The 19,664-nt window shown below is 43.4% G+C and overlaps 1 protein-coding gene across 6 annotated transcripts in view; it reads right to left on the bottom strand.

Annotated features, from left to right (window-relative positions):
• Window positions 1-19,664, bottom strand: part of LOC104997998 (E3 ubiquitin-protein ligase HERC2) — a 236,357-nt gene that overhangs the window by 105,661 nt on the left and 111,032 nt on the right. For all 6 annotated transcript variants that reach the window (XM_010852986.1, XM_010852983.1, XM_010852982.1 and 3 more), the window contains 10 exons: window positions 14,165-14,352; window positions 12,882-13,074; window positions 11,444-11,626; window positions 9,284-9,465; window positions 8,411-8,558; window positions 8,133-8,329; window positions 7,664-7,894; window positions 6,657-6,795; window positions 4,655-4,798; window positions 2,051-2,193 (listed from right to left, as the gene is read on the bottom strand). In XM_010852986.1, the coding sequence (XP_010851288.1) occupies window positions 2,051-2,193; window positions 4,655-4,798; window positions 6,657-6,795; window positions 7,664-7,894; window positions 8,133-8,329; window positions 8,411-8,558; window positions 9,284-9,465; window positions 11,444-11,626; window positions 12,882-13,074; window positions 14,165-14,352 (1,748 nt within the window). The remainder of the gene's footprint in view (window positions 1-2,050; window positions 2,194-4,654; window positions 4,799-6,656; window positions 6,796-7,663; window positions 7,895-8,132; window positions 8,330-8,410; window positions 8,559-9,283; window positions 9,466-11,443; window positions 11,627-12,881; window positions 13,075-14,164; window positions 14,353-19,664) is intronic.

Raw genomic sequence — 19,664 nt, 5'->3', positions numbered from 1 at the left:
GCAATTTTCCGATGGTTAGGACATTTTTTGGTACTACCCTTCTTGGGAATCAGGATAAGGACTGACCTTTTCCAGTCCTGTGGCCACTGCTGGGTCTTCCAGATTTGGTAATAATTATGAATTTTGGTCAAAATATTCTTAAAAACTGTTTGAAGACCCTGGAGAAAACAGGAATAGGGGCAACCTTGAGCACAAGGGAAGCCCACAGGGAAGCCACTAACAGGGGCAGTGTCACTGGGCAGCAGCCTGCTCGAGCAAGGACGGGTGAGGAAGAACCACAAAACGTGCGACCTCAAATCCTGGGCTGACTGCAAAGCTGACCATGTGTGAGACTGAGGGGCCCAGCCAGAAGAAACTGCTGGGAGACCCAGTGCTAAGAAGATGGCGTGCCATCCCAGTCGAATGAAGTTTCAGCATTTTGGTCAAGACACAAAGGTTTCCACTGGAAGAGGTCCTAAATCTCACAGAACTAGAGACTAGGAGCCAGCCCTAAGGGGAAAATGATAAATCATCACCAAAAATTCTAGAACCAACCTCCTTAAGACTGAAGAAAACTACCACATACTGAACCATCTACAAAAGAAAATAAAAGACATTTCATATAGAACAATAAAATGTCACATGAATTTCCATCAGGATCAAGGGAGAGGGGATTCCCTGGTGGTGCAGTGGTTAAGAATCCACCTTGCAATGTGGGACACCAACTGGATCCCTGGTCCGAGAAGATCCCACATGCCATGGGGCAACTAAGTCCATAGGCCACAACTGCTGAGCCAGGGCACAAGCGCCTGCAAGGCACAACTACGGAAGCCCTCGCACCTACAGCCTGTGCTCCCCAACAAGAAGAGTCATCGCAATGAGAAGCCCACGAACCAAAACCAGAGAAAGCCCACGTGTAGAAATGACCCACCACAGCCAAATAATGAATAAATAAATCTTTAAAAAAAAAAAAAGAATCAAGGGAGACAAAACAATCGTGGCTCTCTCTCTGGTACAAAAGCCCTTCCTAATTCATAAAGGACAACTCTAGGTCTACTTGTTTCTCCAAGTCTTATTTTTCCCTCAACTCTGGGCATCTCCCAACATGGCTCTGGGCTGCATCTGCTCAACACCCTTTTCATTGATTAGTTCCTCATTCCTCCGCATCCTGTTTTTATCTGACAAATGACTGGCAACATAGCCTTGCAACAACTTTAACCCAATCTCTCATCTCAGGTTTTCAGACCTAAGGAGCAGATGTCATTCGGACTTGGTCTGAGAAAGCCTGGCACCCTCCTCTCTCTGCTGCCCCCATGCCCAGTATTTCCTGAAGAATCCCTTTACACCCAACTGGCTTCCCAATTCACTCTGGATCCTGGCTCCCCACAGGGTCTTAGTCTCTGAGGATTTCTACTAGGGTATTTTCCACCTGCCAAACTGTCTGCTCAAGATTTTACTCCTGTCTTTGATTTTTTTTTCAGAATGTTTAATATAGTACACAGCAAGAAAGATTTTTTAAAATATCTAGTCTTCCATGTAGTTTGCCATGGAGTTTCCATCATACTCAGTCCTGATCAGGTCTCTTCTATGGGTACACGCCCACAGGCCCCCTCCCCGCAGTCCACAGCGCGTGCAGTGCAGGGCACATGCTCCAAAACAGGGCGTTGGCTGAGAGCCTGGGCATGTTCAAGAAAGGCTTTGGAGTGAGTGAAACAAACGAGCAAGCACCATACAGTGCTCCTAGGTCTAACAGCACTCTTTCAATAATCCTGGAAAAAGATCCCTCCATGAATACTTGAGAATTAACTCATGATGAATCTAGTTAATTTTTACAAACAATTTACAGAAACTCAAAATAAGATTAAACTTTTAACTCATTCATTGTCTGACTAGTACTGCAGTGCTCTATGACAGATATGGTTAAAACCTACCTAGTCCTAAGAATTATTTTGGCATATCATTTAAAATTCAAACCATATCCTTAAAAGAATACACTTCTGGCACACACACAAAATAAAGCTGTTTATAGTTTAATGCAGCAGATTAAAACTACCAGGTCTACTGACTATACCTCAAGCTCTTGTTTGTCAAATATGGCCTTTACAGGAGACGGCTGGGTGGCCGAGGCCAATAATTGCTGCAAGAGGATCATGGGGGGCTGCGGCCCTTCAGGAGACATGTCCACAAGGTCAGGGGATACAGCTGCGCCATCATCTGAATTTAAAAACAAAATATGGGTATTTTCAACCACATACACCTCTTTACTATGAAAGACAGTGCACTAATAATGTTAAACCAGATATGATTTCTACCTAATCAAGCATTAGACAAGCAAAATCTTCAAGGCTTTTTCACTCCCTACATTCTGGCCTCAGTCCTTCTTTAGTTCATCTGTCTGTGTCTTTAAAGCCAACCAAAGCTACTTTCCAGACTACTGCCCTTAGTCCAGTTCTTTGCCTTTGCCATTTTGGTGTACACTCATTTCTGCAGAAACCTCTTCTATGAAACCCCCAAGTTTGTATCTCCAGTCCTAGCTTTTGTTAACCCTTGTTCAGACTATAAACTGACACCTAACCCAAATATGTCTAGGGGTTGTAAATCTTCTCAAAGTGCCAGAGAGTACATAGTTTGGGCTTACTGACCATAGGATCTGTCACAGCTACTCAACTCTGCCACTGAAATGTAAAAGAAGCCAGAGATGACATGTAAACCAGCTGGTGCAGCTAGCAGCAATGTTACCATAAAATTTTGTAAGACAGGTGGCTGTGGTGTTTTCCTTAAAGCCCTGTTCTAGACAGCTCCATCTGGAGCCCCTGTTCTGCCCCAAGTGCAGGATGGTAATCCTGATTCAGTGCTGCCATAGTTCCTCAGGGGGATAACCACAGAGCAGTCAATCCAATTTCCTGGGCTCTGGTTTCCTGATCCTCTACAGTTGTGGATTATCTTCAAGGTCCCTAATGTCTAATACAGAATGAATCTGCGCTTTTATTAGATTTGCTTCATACTCAGCATGCTGTAATTAAATTCGTTAAGTCGAGGAAACGTAACTCTTAAGTCAAGAAAAACACCACATACTCCATTGGACTTTCTAATTTTGTCAATAGCACTTCTCCCTGTCTTCCCTATAACTTGAGCTTGAAACATTAGCCACCTCTGACTTTCCACTGATTTTCCAAAAGGTCATCATCTAAAAAGACTATAGCATCACAGTCTCTACTGGTACTTTCTTTCCATTTTTTCATGCCTTCCCTTGGAAGACACTTTATCACTTGACACGATTTCCCCAACTCCATGATCTCCCAGTTTCAAATGCTCCTATAACTCACTAGCATATTTGTCATCCTGAATATCCTCCTTATCATGTGAAGCCCTGCCACATATTCCCAGTCAGCCTTACATTTCACCCTGGTAGCCATTGCACTCTATCACATGATTCAGCTGACCTCTCCCCAGCTTTAGCCCCATATTCATCTGAGCTCCTTGCAAAGGTCAGTACCCAAATATTCACTGCTTATGCCTCTGCTCCTACTGTCTCCTCCCCCAGGATGGAAAGTGCTTACCCCTGCAGCCAGGGCTGCCACACACCTCAAAGGTTGCTTGCTCTCCCCACACCTCAGCTCCAGCACCCCAGGGCGCCTGTGAAACTGTGCTCACACGTCTTATAGCACAGAGGCCCATACCTTGGACAGTGCCATCTACTCTCATTTTCTCTCCCCACCCTGACTCCAGACAGTAAATCATAAACAAAGACGATCTTGTTTTCCATAATATTTACCACAATGTCTTTTAATAGGAGATAATAAAAACATATTTCATAGTTTTTTTTTTTCCTATTCAAAATGAAATGAGCTCACTCCAGAAAACTGAGATAATACAGAAAAGTACAAAGAAAATAGTCAGATGAAATTCTACTATCACTATTCTGGTAAGCAGATGAATGCAAATCTACAAACAGATGTATACAGCAATATCTTTTTATCATTTTGCTGTTTCCACGGTATTAAACCTATATATGTATCATCATTTGTGAATGGTGCATGGTATTCCACTATATAGGTACACCATCTAATAATGGGCATTCAGGTGTCAGCACAAAAATAATATCAACAAAAAAAGCTATAATGAGCATCTGGAAACATGTGTCACGTGTTTCCAGATGAGATGTAAAAAGATGTCAGCACCACGACATCTTTTCATGTGATAAATTCCCACAAGACAACTTATTAATCAGTGAATATACAAATGTATGTATTTTAAAGTCTAATATTTACTCAAATGACTGTTAGATGGTTCTACCAACTTAAATTCCCACTAGCATAGCAAAGTGTTAGGGTGGTGCCACTCTATGCACATGTGAACCACTTTACCGCCTTATTAAAAGATACAGATCCGGATTTTTTAGCTCTGCGGTGCAGCCTGAGAGTCCACATTTCTACATGTTCCTCATATGTGTCATCAATGCTACTGGTACTCAGACCACACCTTATATACGGAGGCAAGAGAACACTTGTTTCCTTCCTCCCCGCCAAACCCCCTCAGGTTTGTCTATCACTTTTCATCAGATACTGGCCCAACTGCACATGTAGAAGCCATCTGTATTTTCCCTCTCATGTTCCTTGCCTGTTTTCTATTTCTGCCTTTCTTACAGATCCAAAAGAGCTCCTTAAAAAGATACCTGTATGAGCAGCTGCAGCCTCCTGAACAGCTGGCTGAGACAAGATCTGCCTGAGCTGGTCCTGGTGGGAAAGCAGAGCACGGCCCGCCTTCAGAATATACAGTTTTAATTGCTGGCACCTCAGCAGATCCAAGTCTACTTGTCCTGTGGGAAAAAAAGGACTGAGCAGGAAAGGCACATGCTGCTTGGGCGTACCACCTCAGCTGCTGCTCAGCCCTGAGGAGGTCCTGCCCTGAGGGACTCAGCTGATCATGTCAAAGTCTGTCTGCAATCAAAGACTTGCCTTTCCCAGTGTTGTGGGAAAGCACGCTCTTCCTCCCCCAGGTCTTCTCCCTTTCTTGCTCCCCATGCATTACTTTGGGTAGGGGTGACGATTATGGCTTAACATAGTTAGAATCAAGTTAGCTATTGCTGCATGCATGCTCAGCCACTCTGTTGTGTCCAACTCTTTGCAATCCCATGGACGGTAGCCCACCAGGTTCCTTTCACCATGGGATTATTCAAGCAAGAACATTGGAATGGGCTGCCATTTCCTTTTCCATAACTATCGCTAGTATAATCAAATATTTCCTAAACTGCTAAAATTTCAACCCCATACCTACATCACAAATAAAATACTTTCTTGTCATGCCAAGACATCTATGAGACAATTTTGTCAGAGACTTACAACATACAGTTCTATAACTCATCAAAATCATGGCACTCTCTAGAATCTTGGGGCTTCCCTGATAGCTCTCGAATTTTATCTAATCCAACAACTGCAGTAATGTCCCTGAGTTGACTGAGGAACAGCCTAGGGAAGACACTACAAAGATATAGGCAGCCCACAAGAAGAGTACGGAGAAGGCAATGGCACCCCACTCCAGTACTCCTGCCTGGAAAATCCCATGGACGGAGGAACCTGGTAGGCTGCAGTCCATGGGGTCGCTACGAGTCAGATACGACTGAGCGACTTCACTTTCACTTTTCACTTTCATGCATTGGAGAAGGAAATGGCAACCCACTCCAGTGTTCTTGCCTGGAGAATCCCAGGGACGGGGGAGCCTGGTGAGCTGCTGTCTATGGGGTCGCACAGAGTCGGACACGACTGGAGTAACTTAGCAGCAGCAGCAGCAGCAGCAAGAGGAGTGAGACTACAATCATAGCTGCAGCATTCCAAAGCAAGACATGCTGGAGGTCATGGACGGCAGCTTGGAGCTGTGGGAATGTGGGTAGGAGGGCACAGGGAGAGTGAGGGGTGGCGCTAGGGCAGCAAGCGCCAGTACCTGGCAGGCAGGAAACACTGGCTAAGGGACACAGTTAGTTGAATTGTGGACATGCCATGGTTTACTTGCACCTGACCCTCTAGCCAGATATGTGAACTGGAGATCCAGAGTTAAAAGTGTTCATCATCATTAATCCTACAGCAGCAATTACAGGGATGGGAGAAATGGGTGAGAAAACTCAAGAAGAGTGGACCTAAAGAGCTAGAAATTATGGATGAAACCTCAAGGATTTCCAATGTGCAAAGAATAGTCAGGGAGAAGAACTCTCAAAGAACATATGAGCAGCAATGTAAAGAAAATCAAGACAGCAGTGGAAGAGGAATATTTTAAGCATGAGTGGCCTTGGTCTTTCATGGGCGGCCTGCATCCAAATACCACGTGAAGTAGGACAAAGCACACAGGCCCTGCTGGGTATGTCTGTCATGAGGCCAGGAGCAGAGGTCCCAAAGTGTGATTAAGACAGGGGGTTGATGGGCAGTGAGAGAGAAAACAGACTCCTCTTCAAAAGGTGTGCTCAGAATATACGCTGGCCGGTGTTCTTCAGGTGCCACCCCACCCCAGCATCATTCTTTGTATCGCACACTCTCATCACCACTCCCATCATCGCTCAACCAATGGCCAATCCATCTGAATGCAAAGGCTGCAGCAATGCAAGAACTTACTCTGACAAAAGAACAAACACTGCTCAAACACGAGTTAAGACTGTAGCTGTTTCATCATGAAGCACATGTACTGACCTGCAAAACCCTGTTTAGGTGATTTCTTTATCTTGTGCTTTTCCAATTTGCTTCCAGCGAGGTTCACCAACTGAGCCCACACAGACAGCATGGGCTCTGTGAAGGGCAGGTTGGTGACACTGAACGCCACGGCGGGGAGCTAAAGAAAGAGCACAGAAACCTTCAAAGTGTGTCCACTGAAAAGAACAAACAAATGTTCTGAAAAGTTAGCATAATCAGGAATCTTAACTCTAAAATAACACATGTATTCAAAACTGTTTTTACATCTGAAAATAATTTTGACAGATGACCCTGAAGGTAAGATAAAGACTTACATGTATAGTAAATATAACCTAAATTAATTTTTTCTTGTCAACTTTTTAACAATAATTACATGATGGTGGTTGTTATTCTCAAGTATTTTCTATACATTTCAAATTTTCTATGACATGCATATCCTATAATCATCAAAAACAGTACTGTATTGAAACATACAGTAAAAGTGCACTTTTTCACTTTCACTTGCACTTAGGTTACACAAAGTACATAATTCACTCACTTTCCGAATGGACCCCCAGTTCACAGATTTAAGATGACAGTACCTGCTAAATATAGTCATGTCACTCAACACAGTAATTAAGCATTTTCTACATGAACAAAGATCATCATTTTAAAGGAATCATTTTTAGGTTTTTTGAAAGTTGAATTGTTCTATAAAAAATAAATTTCATAAATTCACATTCTAAAATAAATACAACTAATATACTTACACAAGATCTTCTAAATAACTAACACCCTTTCATGTCTTTAAAGGCTAAAATAAGACACATGAACTGCTAATCTATACAACCCTGTGAGACCTGATTAACCACAGGAATGGAATGCAAACAGAGAAAGAAAGGCAGTTTTCCTCAAGGTGGATAGCTACCTAGAAGGCAGACCCAAACCACAAGAATCAAGCTCCTTCTGGTTCTAATATAAAAGCCCTTCACCTTACTACCTAGCAACCTGAACATAAGTTCACTTACTGGCTTCAGCTGATTCAGTGGGCAAACACGACAGGTTCGCAAGTCACAGAACTGCACAGTGATTTTGCCCTTCGGAGTGATGCGAGTCACGGTGCCTTCTCCAAAGTCATCATGCATGACTTGTCCCCCTAGTCGCAACCGGCCGTCAATGCCTCCAATGACAGCCAGGACTGCCATGAGGCTCCCCACCTCAGGGTTCTCACAGTCAGGAAAGTAGTCATCTAACAGAGCCTAGTGCAGACAGACAGCAAACTTGAGGAGAGCCCAGAGAGGTAACCTACTTCTTATACATTACAATTAAGCCAAATTTACTTTTTATATTAGTTTCCTCAATAATTTTTTCCAGTAAAAAATATTTTTAAATATATCCATGAACAAAATACATGGCATTTAAAAAGACAATCTGAAAGTTAAATCAACATTCTACAGAGAAACACTACCAGATGTGCAAAGCGCATGCAGCACCCACCCCTTCAGCCGGCTTTCCTGCACAGCTGCGAGTAACCGAGTGGAGCTGTGAGTTGATGTACTTGTTGATGAGCCCGTTCCACTGGCCCAGGGAGTGCAGGGTGCGGAGCAGCGCCACCACCTCCTCCGCCAGCGTGCTGCTGTGCGTAGCAGTCAGGGAAGCCTGCGGGCGGGCCCTCCGCCTCCTCAGAGTGGATTCTGTAGAACACACACAAAGGAAGGGCTACATGACGCCCTGCTCGCTCACCCAGGACACCAGGAAGGGGGAGAGATGCCCACCTCTGAGGAATGGGACATCTGAAGAGCAGGTGGTGAGCAAGCTGCCCAGGAAACCAAAGAGCTTTTCCACAAGGCACTCCATGTCCCTGGCCCGCTCTGTCTTGTCCCATGACGGCAGTACTGCTTGCAGCAAATGTACAGCTAAGATCTGGTAAAGGTAATTTAAAACAGCAAGTATTAAAGAAAGCCATTATCTGAAAAATTATGAGGTAAAAGATTTTAATTTTTGTTCCTGTAATGCAATTAATCGTGTGAAAATTCTATTTTACAGCCACATAATTACCTCAAAGTTGATTAATAATATGAATTATCAGGTTAAAAATAAGCTACATTACACATGCAGATACTCATTTAATTAAAAAATAATTTCTTTAGTTTAATTCTTCTCAAGACAAGTATACCACAACTATGGTGAAGATGAGAGCAGCTGATCATAGAAAAGCAAGTCATCTAAGGCTTAACAACTTCATCAATTTAAAATAATCAATATCTTTAGCCTCTTGTCTCAGGGCTTCCGAGGTGGCCCTAGTGGTAAAGAACCCGCCTGCTAATGCAGGAGACGTAAGAGATGCAGGTTCAATCCCTGGGTCGGGAAGATCCCCCAGAGTAGGAAGTGGCAACCAGTCCAGTATTCTTGCCTGGAGAATCTCTATGGACAGAGGAGCCTGGCGGGCTACAGTTCCAAGGGTCATAAAGCATTGAAACAATTGAGGAGACTTAGTATGCATGGTACCTAGAAAATCCACCCTGTGTTAGTTCTTTTCTGCACTCAGGAACCTAATTACAATGGCCAGCCTGATGCCAACGCTGATGGGGCTCCCAATCCCAAAACTCACAGTGAGCGTAGATCAGTGTGGCAGCACAGTTAGTTACCTGCCGCTGTAGGGAGGCAGCGGTGAAAGGCGAGTGTCCCTCCACAACCTTCACAAGCAGTGAGATCCAGGGCGGGGAGCTGAGGGCCGCGCACATATGCGGCGTGAGGGCGATGCTGCGCACAAAGCCCAGGGTGCACCAGCTCCGGTGCTGCTCCCGGCACACCAGCCTGCTGGGGGAGGCTGGCAGAGCAAGACAGACCAGCTTGGCACTCACGCTCTAAAAACAAGCACTCAGAACCACCTTTACTTTCAACTTACCTAAGTCACACATTTTCAATAACAAGCTCCTTTACAAATATACTACAACGTCACTGACTCTAAGTGAGAAGAACGGGAGAATACTTGCAAGTTAGCTCAAGGAACACTTCACATTTTAAAATCTCTAAAGTACATGGAGATGGAGTAATTCAAACTCGTTAAGGAATTTCATCTATGTACTGTCTCTAAGCAGTAGGAAAACAATCTACAATTCAAATAGCGGTTATCTGTGGGAGGGCAAATACCATAGTTTATAAATTTCACATGTTTTAAGTATCTCCCATGAGCTTGTTTATATTTAATCTGCATCATAAATTCCCAGCCCAAGTTTTAAGAAGGCTGTATTCCTAGAAAAAGAGTAAGAGGTTTTCATGAGACAGTGACCCTGACTGCTCCTCCAGGGTCTGCACTCATGGACACCTGGGGTGTCCACACCCTCCTGGATGGCAGAGACTCTGAGGTGGGGGCATGCCACGTGACCTGCTCAGACACCAGACTAGCTCCCTTCCCCAGCTTCCACAGTCCAGCTCCCTGTTCACCAGGGACACTGCTCTTCAGAAACACACTCATGCCACTCACTCAGTCACACTTAACAACACATGTGCACAGGCCCTGGCACCCCACCTCAGACGCCACTCTCACAGTCACTCGCACAGTCAAACTCTCCACATACCCAACTACACACATGCACACTCAATCTCACTCAAATTCACACATGCATACACATACACACTTGCACACACACACATACGCATTTGCTCCAATCACTTCTTCAACTTCTCCCACACTTACACATACTCATATTCACATACTCAAACACTTTGGTAGACTGAATTGTACCCTCAAAATTCATGTTCACCCAGAGTCAGATGTGGAGATAAATTCTTCACAGAGATAATTATGATAAAGATTGAGATGACATTATACTGGATTTGGGTGAACCCCAAATCGAACGAAGGTACTTATAATAAGAGGCAGAAAAGAAGAGGGGAGGCATTCAACTAAAGATGAGGCAGAAACTGGAATGATGTGACCATACACCACACTTTTGAAGCCTGGAGGTACAAAAGCTAAAATTCAGGGTCTTCCCCCAGAGTGTCAGGAGGAGTATGCCTTGATTTTGGACTTCTGCCATCTAGAATTCTGAGAGAGTGAAGTTCTTGTTTTAAGCCTCTGTTAAGAGTTGAATTATGTTCCGCGACAATTCACATGTTGGAGTCCTAGTCCTTAGTACCTCAGAATGCAACCTTGTTTGGAAACAGATGCAGTAAGTTTAGATGAAGTTAAACTAGATTAGGGTGCATCCTTAATACAATGTAACTGACATTCTTATAAAAAGAAATCTGGAGACAGACACATACAGGGAGGATGCCATGTGAAGATGAGGGATGCCAAAGGGAAGATGAGGGAAGCCAAGGAACGCCAAAAGATTGCCAGCAAACCATCAGATGTTACAGAGGGCCATGAACAGATTCTGCCCTCAGATTCATAAAAAAGAACTCAATATGCTCATTCTTTGATCTTGAACTTCTAGCCTTCAGAACTGTGAAGAAGTAAATTTCTGAAATTGAGACGGCCCAGGCTGTGGTACTTTGATGTGGCAGGTTGTGTCTGTGGTGCCTTGTACACCCGCAGAGTGTGCAACACCCAGAGTGAGCTCTACTGTGAACTACCAGCTGTGGGCGCTAATGATAAATCAGTGCAGGCTCAACAACTGTGACAAACGTACCACTGTGAAGGGTGGTGCTGATAACGGAGAATGCAGCTACCATGTCTGTGGTAATTCCTCACAGCAGCCTTACCACACTGACACACACACACCCACAATCACCCACATACACACACACCCAAACTGATAGCCCAGTTCTGACTCTCTGGCCCACAACTCCCCACTGCATACATGTCTTGTCTGTTGTTCCACTCTCCACCAACATTCGCAGCAGCCCACAGAGAGTCTTCGTGGCTTCGCTCTGCATAACTTCAGCATGGACTCCAGCAGAAAGACAAAGAGTTTGCAGTAAATTAACAGTGCTGGTAAGCATCATTGCAGTGGGGTGAATATTCCTTTCAATTTGTTCAGCTTCTGAAAAAAAGAATCAAAATAAGGAACTACACTTCCAAAAAAAAAAAAAAAGGAAAATGTCTCTACATGTTAACTTAAGGGATTTAATATCACATACTTCTTCTCTTACTGTAGACAGGGAAGCAGTTCTTTACATTAAAGATGGAATTCAGGATGCACTGAACACTCACCCTAACTGAAGGCAATAAGACTTTTCCATTACAGTTTAATTTTTTAAAGCAATCTCATCCTACAGCTCAGAAACACCAGAACAATTCCAAGGATTCATTCCTTAGAAAAACAACTTCAACGTCAGAAGCTGGCTGCTGCTAAGGTGGCTGTGCCCTGGACAAGTATTAGGTGGGTGCTTCCATGGAAGGGAGCCACATGCTCACATGTACGGATCACTGGATCTTTGATAAGGAATACACGTGGAACCGGACCATCTTTCTGTCACTTGGCCAGCCCTGCTCAGGCCCCAACTTCACAACGGAAACCCCCTGGCAGAGAGGTAGGAGTAGGGACAATTGGCCTAGACACTGTCAGATCCAGTAATAACAAATCAGCATTGACTACCTAGGTGGGGCCACACAGCTTCCCGTGTGCTACTCCTAAAGTGCCCCAGACAGGCATCATCGGTTTATATCTGATATGCGTGGAGTGGCCTACACACACCATGGGCACAGAACACCTAGCCCACCTTCCACACCACCCTTTCTCTAGTGAACTCAGTCTCTCAGGTTTTCTCTCCTAACCATAAAAGTGATCTTGGGAGCCTGTCATGCCATGTATACAGCAGACACCTGAGCCCCAAATCAGTGCCAGCCTCCTGGACAGTCTCACCAAGACTGGTATCCCAAGGTCTTTCAGACATGTCTGACAAATGTCATGAAGCCCTCCTCCTACAATTCTGCCTCTTAATACATAGGGTTTAACTTTCTGAGGTCATCAAATTCTCATCTTCATTTTACCAAAGGCAGTAAAGTACTAACTCTGCACTGTGTGACACATTCTGAGAGAAGGTGAAAGAAGGAAAAACACATGCTTCAGGGCATGGCAAGGCTATGTCCACTACACAAGGCACTGGCTCAGGGATCCCCGAAAATCCACCTGCCTCCACAACACTATCTCCAAGAGGGACAGGAACTATCCTGCCCCTGGGCCTGCTTCAACCAGACCTTCATGGAAAGCTTCACCTATGGAGTGCCACTCTCACTCCCAAAAGAAAGGACAAACAGCACATGCACACAGCTTGCCAGGGCCCCCAAACACCCACCAGAGTCATCCTCTGTGTCTGAGTCCTCTGCCGAAGGCTGTGTAGAGACTGGGAGCTCTGCCAACTTCAAGTCATACTTCCCCTCCTTCCCCATCCTGTAAGAGTTGGTGCTGCCTGTGTCCCACTGGACCCTGATCCACCCATCCTCTCCAAGTTCACCAATCACACGGCCAAGGCCAGGAGGAGGTCCATCCTGAGGAAGCCAAAACAAAGACTGGTTAAGAGAGTGCAGGCCTCTCACTGGAACACTGCCTATAAGGGTGGCTGCACAGACTTCAAGTCAGGAGAGGGCTCCAAACCCACCTATACTCAGAGCTCACTTCATCACTGTAGTGAACACCAGGACTAATCTGCCCACACTCCTAACAAAAGAGGTAAGTGGGGGAAGAACCACCTCACTTAGCATCCTCTATAAGCCAATGCAGACACCAGACTTTCCAGCCTGGTTCTGCCACCCTGCTCACTGGCCCCCCCTTATCCCACATGGGGCTTCACAAGGTTGGGAACCTCAAACAAGCACCAGAATCTCCTCACTCCCTTTCACTCTTCAATCTTCCCTCAAACCTTAAGACTGAAACTCTACTTCTAATTTCTACGAGTAGAAGATGTTTTCAGGATGCTGCTATTTGTCCTGGACACACTGATGTCTGAGATGATTCTCAGGAGGTACATGCTTAAGAATGAAGCTGAGAAAACCTGGACAAGACAAGAACGCTCCACATCACAGTAGGGTGAGCACTGGCCTAGCTAGTTGCTCCAGTAATGGTGCAGAGCCCAGTCCCAACATCTACTCAGGGAGACCCGACAGACACGTGAGCAAGGTGCTGGGGGAAGAAGGGGAAAGACGGACACTGCCCAAGCAGGTGCCTGTAGCTGCTGGGTCAGGATACCTAACTGGCACCTGGCCATCAGCTCAGAGAGGCAGGGTCAGAGCTTTCACGACATGATTATTCAGATGCAGTTTACTCTCTCCTGCTCACCCTTACTCTTGGTCCAGGCTGAGCCTCAAGTCAAGCCTAGGCCAGGAGTGTTCCAAAACAAGCAGCTACTCCTCTAAGATATGGTCCTGTTCAAGGGCCCTGGAGCAGGCTGCTGCCCTTCTCTACTGGTGCTGAGATTCTATTTGCCCACCCAGGAATCGGTAACTACATCGCCTGTCAACCACACCTGTCTTTTGAGTGTAGGTATTTATTCCAGTCTCCACCCACTCATTGCATGCAGGTCAGGATGCGCAGAGGGTGACTAATGTGTGGCTAAAGCGTTTAACTCAAATCTCTAAGGACCTGATCTCCCCATTTCCAGTCCACGCCTCTCATGACCCTGGTTCCAATCTTCATCATGGCGGCCAACTCCGGCCCTGAAACTGGCAGCTGTACCGGGGCTGTTTCCTTCCGTGTCTCTTCCAAAACTGTAGCAGAAGCTCCTCGGGCAGAAGCATTCATGTCTTCTTCAACATTATCACAACTAGGGCCTATCAGAGCATCAGAAAAAGCAGATGAACCAATAAGCAGTTAAGTATTAATGAAGATGATAATTTTAAATAATCTATAGTGTAGTTTTTACCAATACAACAAATACCATCAAAGATTTACTGATGAGAACTAAGACATTTAAAAGGTAAGGAGAGGATAAAATATATAAATATGTATTAGAAATATGTAGAAGATTTTAGAAACTCTCAGAAAAGATATTTACTCTATTTCCAGGAATTATGACCCACTCCAAAAAGCAAAAATGATTAGAGAGACACTCATTACTCATATTATTAGAACAGGAAAACAAATGATATACAAAACCACCTAAATGTTTAACACTGTGAGAAATTAACAACCTTTAATTATGGTAATGTGAAGAAAAGAGCTGATAAGGAAGGCCTGATACTGCTGTCCCCAGAAAAGCCTGTTTACAGGGTTGGCCCTCAGCTGGCCTTCGGGAACCTGGATTTCGTGAAGGCTCCCACCAGTCCTTAACTGCCAAGAAGCCATTCCTGTGCCTACACTGCACAAACAACATGGTCTCTGCTAAAACCTGCTTCTTTCTGGGGGGTGTGAAGCTTACTCAAGTGCCGGGCAGAGATGCCTACATGACCTGCCCCAGTGAAAGCCCAGGGCACCAAGTCTCCATACTTTGCATGTAAAGACAACACTTCACATGTGTGGTCACAACTCTGTGCTAGGGGAACTAAGTGCACTCTGTGTGTCTCCCCCAGGAGAGGATTTGTGTCCGGTCTCTCACACTTTACCTATGTGCCACGGCTGATTCTGCTTCCTACTCTTTCACTGTAACAAACTTTAGCCCTAAGTATGACTATATCTGGAGTCTTGTGAGGCCTGCGAGCAAATTATTAAAACTGGAGGTGGTCTTGGGAACCCTGACACAGGGGTGGCAGCAACAGGATTTGTTAGAACAATGCGGACTCACTCAAATATTGCAAAACCATTGTCTGGTACAAGGGAAAATGAAGGAGTAGGGACATGATGAAAATATGGTCCCTGGCGGCCATGGAACCCCTCACAGTATAAAACAGAAGGTGAGCTGTAATCCGTGAGAAGGAAAATTTACCAATGTATTCGAAATAGGAAATTTAACCCCAGGAACCAGCACGCTGGCCTGAGGGAGGGGTATGCACACTGGTAACCCTGTGGTTTTTATTCTCTCTCCAGGACAGAAAAGGCCCCAAACATTCCTTTTTGGGCTTGGTCGGGTGAAAATTTTAAAGTTTGTGTTCTGCTCACCTTCAAGAAGGAGGGAAAAAACATTGCTCAATTCCCAGGTCAGGAGTAAAGCTTTAAATAAACTGGAGGGAAAATAGTCTTTTTCTCAACCTGGGAGTGCCTCTGTGAGGCCCCAGAAGGGGCGGGGGTTCCATCTAGCTGGTACCTCCCCAGGCAGCTATAACGTTAACACTGTAAACGCTGAATTTGCTGCCAAGGGTTTGAATACATTTTGCGATAAGGAAAAAAGGAGAATCTTTTTTTAAGTGATTTGTATTTTGTGGCTATTGTATGTGAATATATACAGAAAATTTAATATAAAATATTGTATGCTTATGATTTCTTATATGAAGGAGAATCACCTTGATTAGAGAAAGCAACAAAGAGAGATATGTATTCATTGGACACAACTCCTTGGCTTTTCACAGTCAGTACTGTTAACAGAGGAAGCCCCCATAATTAACAATTTGTGCTCTTTTACCTATTGGAGTCTCTGGAAAAAAAGGGAGACAACAGGAAAATAGAGGCAACTTTAGATGGAGATATATTTTTAAGATTTTTAAAAGCAATTTTTAGTTGCTAATGAGGTCCACAGAAATCAGATGCTGACTCAGAGTCTGGTGCATATTTCTGAATGGGTCCTGTGGGCACAAAGACTAGCAAAATCAAATTGCTTAGGAAAGCTTTGCTCTTTGATTTGGATTTAGAACACTGGCTCTGCAGTATCTAAACATTTCAGCAAAGAACAACATTATAAATGAATCAGATTTACCAGACATGAAGAGACATTCTATACAAAACCAGCAGAAAACACACTCTTCTCAAGTGTTCACAGGGAACAGCCTCCAGGAGAGGTCACAAAATGATAAACTGAAATAAACTAAAATCATATAAATTATATTCTCTGATCACAGTGGAATGAAACTAGAAATTACAACAAAAGCTAGGAATGTCATAAATATGTGAAAACTAAACAACACACAAGTATGTGAAAACTCAACAGGACAAAGAAAGAAAAACCACAACAAAAAGTAATACTTTGAAACAAATGAAAACAGAAACACAATATAGCAAAGCTTAAGAGATGCAGCAAAAACAGTACTACGGAGGAAATTTAAATCTATAAATGCATACTTAAGATCTCAAAACAACTAAACAACTTAACTATACCTGGGGGAACTAGAAAAATAAGAACTAAGTAAACCTAAAGGTAGCAGAAGGGAAATAAGAAACATTAGAACAGAGATAAATAGAACAATAGAATCAACAGTGAACAATATGTGATGGCTGGATGGCATCATATCCATCTCTTACATCACATACATCTCTTCTTAAACTGGTAAAGTCTACCAAACACTAAAGAAGAATCAACACCAATTCTAACTCTTTCAAAGACAGAACAAGAGGGAACTACTCGCTAACTTACTCAATGAGGCCACCATTACCCTGATAACAACAACAACAAAAATCTATAAAATATTGCTCAAAGAAATGAAAGAAGACCTAAACAAATATAAAATAATCTCATATTCATGGAATAAAAGACTTAATATTGTTAAGAGGGCAGTACTCTCCAAAAGGACCTACGTACAGATTCAATACAATCCTTGAAAATTTCAATGGCCCTTTAGCAAACACGGAAAAGCCAGACCTGGAAGTCATATGGAAATGCAAGGGACCAGAAATAACTAAAATAATCACAAGAAAGAAAAAGCTGAAAGACAATTTTAAAACTTAACACAAAGCTTTTATCAGTGTTCAAAACAGTGTGGGATTAGCGCAATGACAGACACATAGAACAACACAAACAAAACTGAGATTCTAGAAGGAAACTTAAATAGCTACAGTCAAGATGGTTTCTGCCAAGGGTGCTAAGAATCTGAGAAGTCTTTCCAAAAAATGATACTGAAACAACTGGATAACAAAAAAATTAATAAAGTGAACCCTCATCTCACATCATATTAAAAAAATCATCTTAAAGTGGATCATAAAACTAAATACAAGACTTGATGAAGGAAATATAATGGGTAATCCTCATGACCTTGGATTTGCCAAGTATTTCTTAGACATAACATCAAAAGCACAAGCAACAGAAGAATAATAAGAATACTAATAAATAAAGTAGACATTTTATAATTTCTGTAAACCAAAGTAAAATAAAACCCAGAATGGAAAAAAAAGAAAAAAAAAGTCCTCCAATCATATCACTGTTAACAGTCTAGTATCTAGAATGTCAAAGGACCTCTACAACTCAACAACACACACAACTGAATTTTTAAATGAGCAAAGGACCTGAATAGACATTATTTCCTAGATATACAAATGGCCAAGAAGTATGGGTACAGAGACTAATGTCATTCAGTATTGTTGTTGTTTGGCCACTAAGTTATGTCTGCCTCTTTGTAACCCCATGGACTGTAGCATGCCAGGCTCCTCTATCCTCCACTGTCTCCCAGAGTTTGCTCAAATTAATGTCTATTGAGTCAGTGATGCTATCTAACCATCTCATCCTCTGCCGCCCTATCTCCTTTTGCCTTCAATATTTCCTTGCATCAGGGTCTTTTCCAATGAGTTGGCTGGTCGCATCAGGTGGCCAAAGTATGGGAGTTTCAGCATCAGTCCTTCAAATGAATATTCAGGGTTCATTTCCTTTAGGATTTACTGGTTTGATCTCCTTGCAATCCAAGAGACTCTCCAGAGTCTTCTTCAGCACCACAATTTGAAAGCATCAATTCTCTGGCACTCAGCCTTCTTTATGGTCCAACTCTCACATGCGTACATGATTACAGTAAGTTTGCTGGCAAAGTGACATTTCTGCTTTAAAATATGCTCTCTAGTTTTCTCATAGCTTTCCTTCCAAGGAGCAAGAGTCTTTTAATTTAATGGCTACAGTCACCATTCACAGTGATTTTTGAGCCCAATAAAACTGATCACTGCTTCTACTTTTTCCCTTTCTATTTGCCATGAAGTGATAGGACCAGATGCCATGACCTTATTTTTTGTTTTAACGTTGAGTTTCAAGCCAGCTTTTTCCCCTCTCCTCTTTCACCCTCTTCAAGAGGCTCTTTAGTTCCTCTTCACTTCCTGCCATTAAAGCGGCATCATCCGCATATCTGAGATTATTGATATTTCTCCCAGCAATCTTTGATTCCTCCAACTCAGTATTTCACATGATGTACTCTACAAGAAAGTTAAATAAGCAGGGTGACAATATACAGCCTTCTCATACTCTTCTATCAATTTTGAACCAAGCCATTGTTCCATGTCCGGTTCTAACTTTTTCTTCTTGACCCACTTACAGGTTTCTCAGGAGAAAGGTAAGGTGGTTTGGTATTCCCATCTCTTTAAGAATTTTCCACAGTCAAAGACTTTAGCAATGAAGCAGAATTAAGATGTTTTCTGGAACTCCCTTGCTCTCACCATGATGCAACAAATGTTGGCAATCTGATCTCTGCTTCCTCTGCCTCTTGAAACCCAGCTTGTACATATGGAAGTTCTTGGTTGAAGTCCTGGTAATGGACTTCCCTGGTGGTTCAGATAATAAAGTGTCTGCCTACAATGCGGGAAACCCAAGTTCAATCCCTGAGTCAGGAAGATCTCCTGGAGAGGGAAATGGCAACCCACTCCAGTACTCTTGCCTGGAAAATCCCATGGCCGGAGAAGCCTGGTAGGCGACACTCACTCCACAGGGTCGCAAAGACTCGCACACGACTGAGCAACTTCACTTTGTTTCTTTCTTTCTTTCTTACCAATATGCAAAATGAGTGCAACAGTACAGTAGTTTGAATATTTGTTGGCATTGCTTCTTCTTTGGGATTGGAGTGAAAACTGACCTTTTCCAGTCCTGTAGCCATTGAGTTTTCTAAATTTGCTCACATACTGACTGCAGCACTTTGACAGCATTATCTTTTAGGAATTTAAATAGCTCAGCTCGATTTCCATCACCTCCTCTTATTTTGTTCATAGTAATGCTTCCTAAAGCCCACTTGACTTCATACTCCAGGATGTCTTGCTCCAGGTGAGTGAAAACACCATTCTGGTCATGCCGCCAGTCACTAATACCTTCATT

Source organism: Bison bison, unplaced genomic scaffold, assembly GCF_000754665.1.
Source record: "Bison bison bison isolate TAMUID 2011002044 unplaced genomic scaffold, Bison_UMD1.0 scf7180017864320, whole genome shotgun sequence".
NCBI lineage: Eukaryota > Metazoa > Chordata > Mammalia > Artiodactyla > Bovidae > Bison > Bison bison.
Note: the sequence above shows the minus strand (reverse complement) of the source record. Positions and strands in the feature narration are given on the sequence as shown.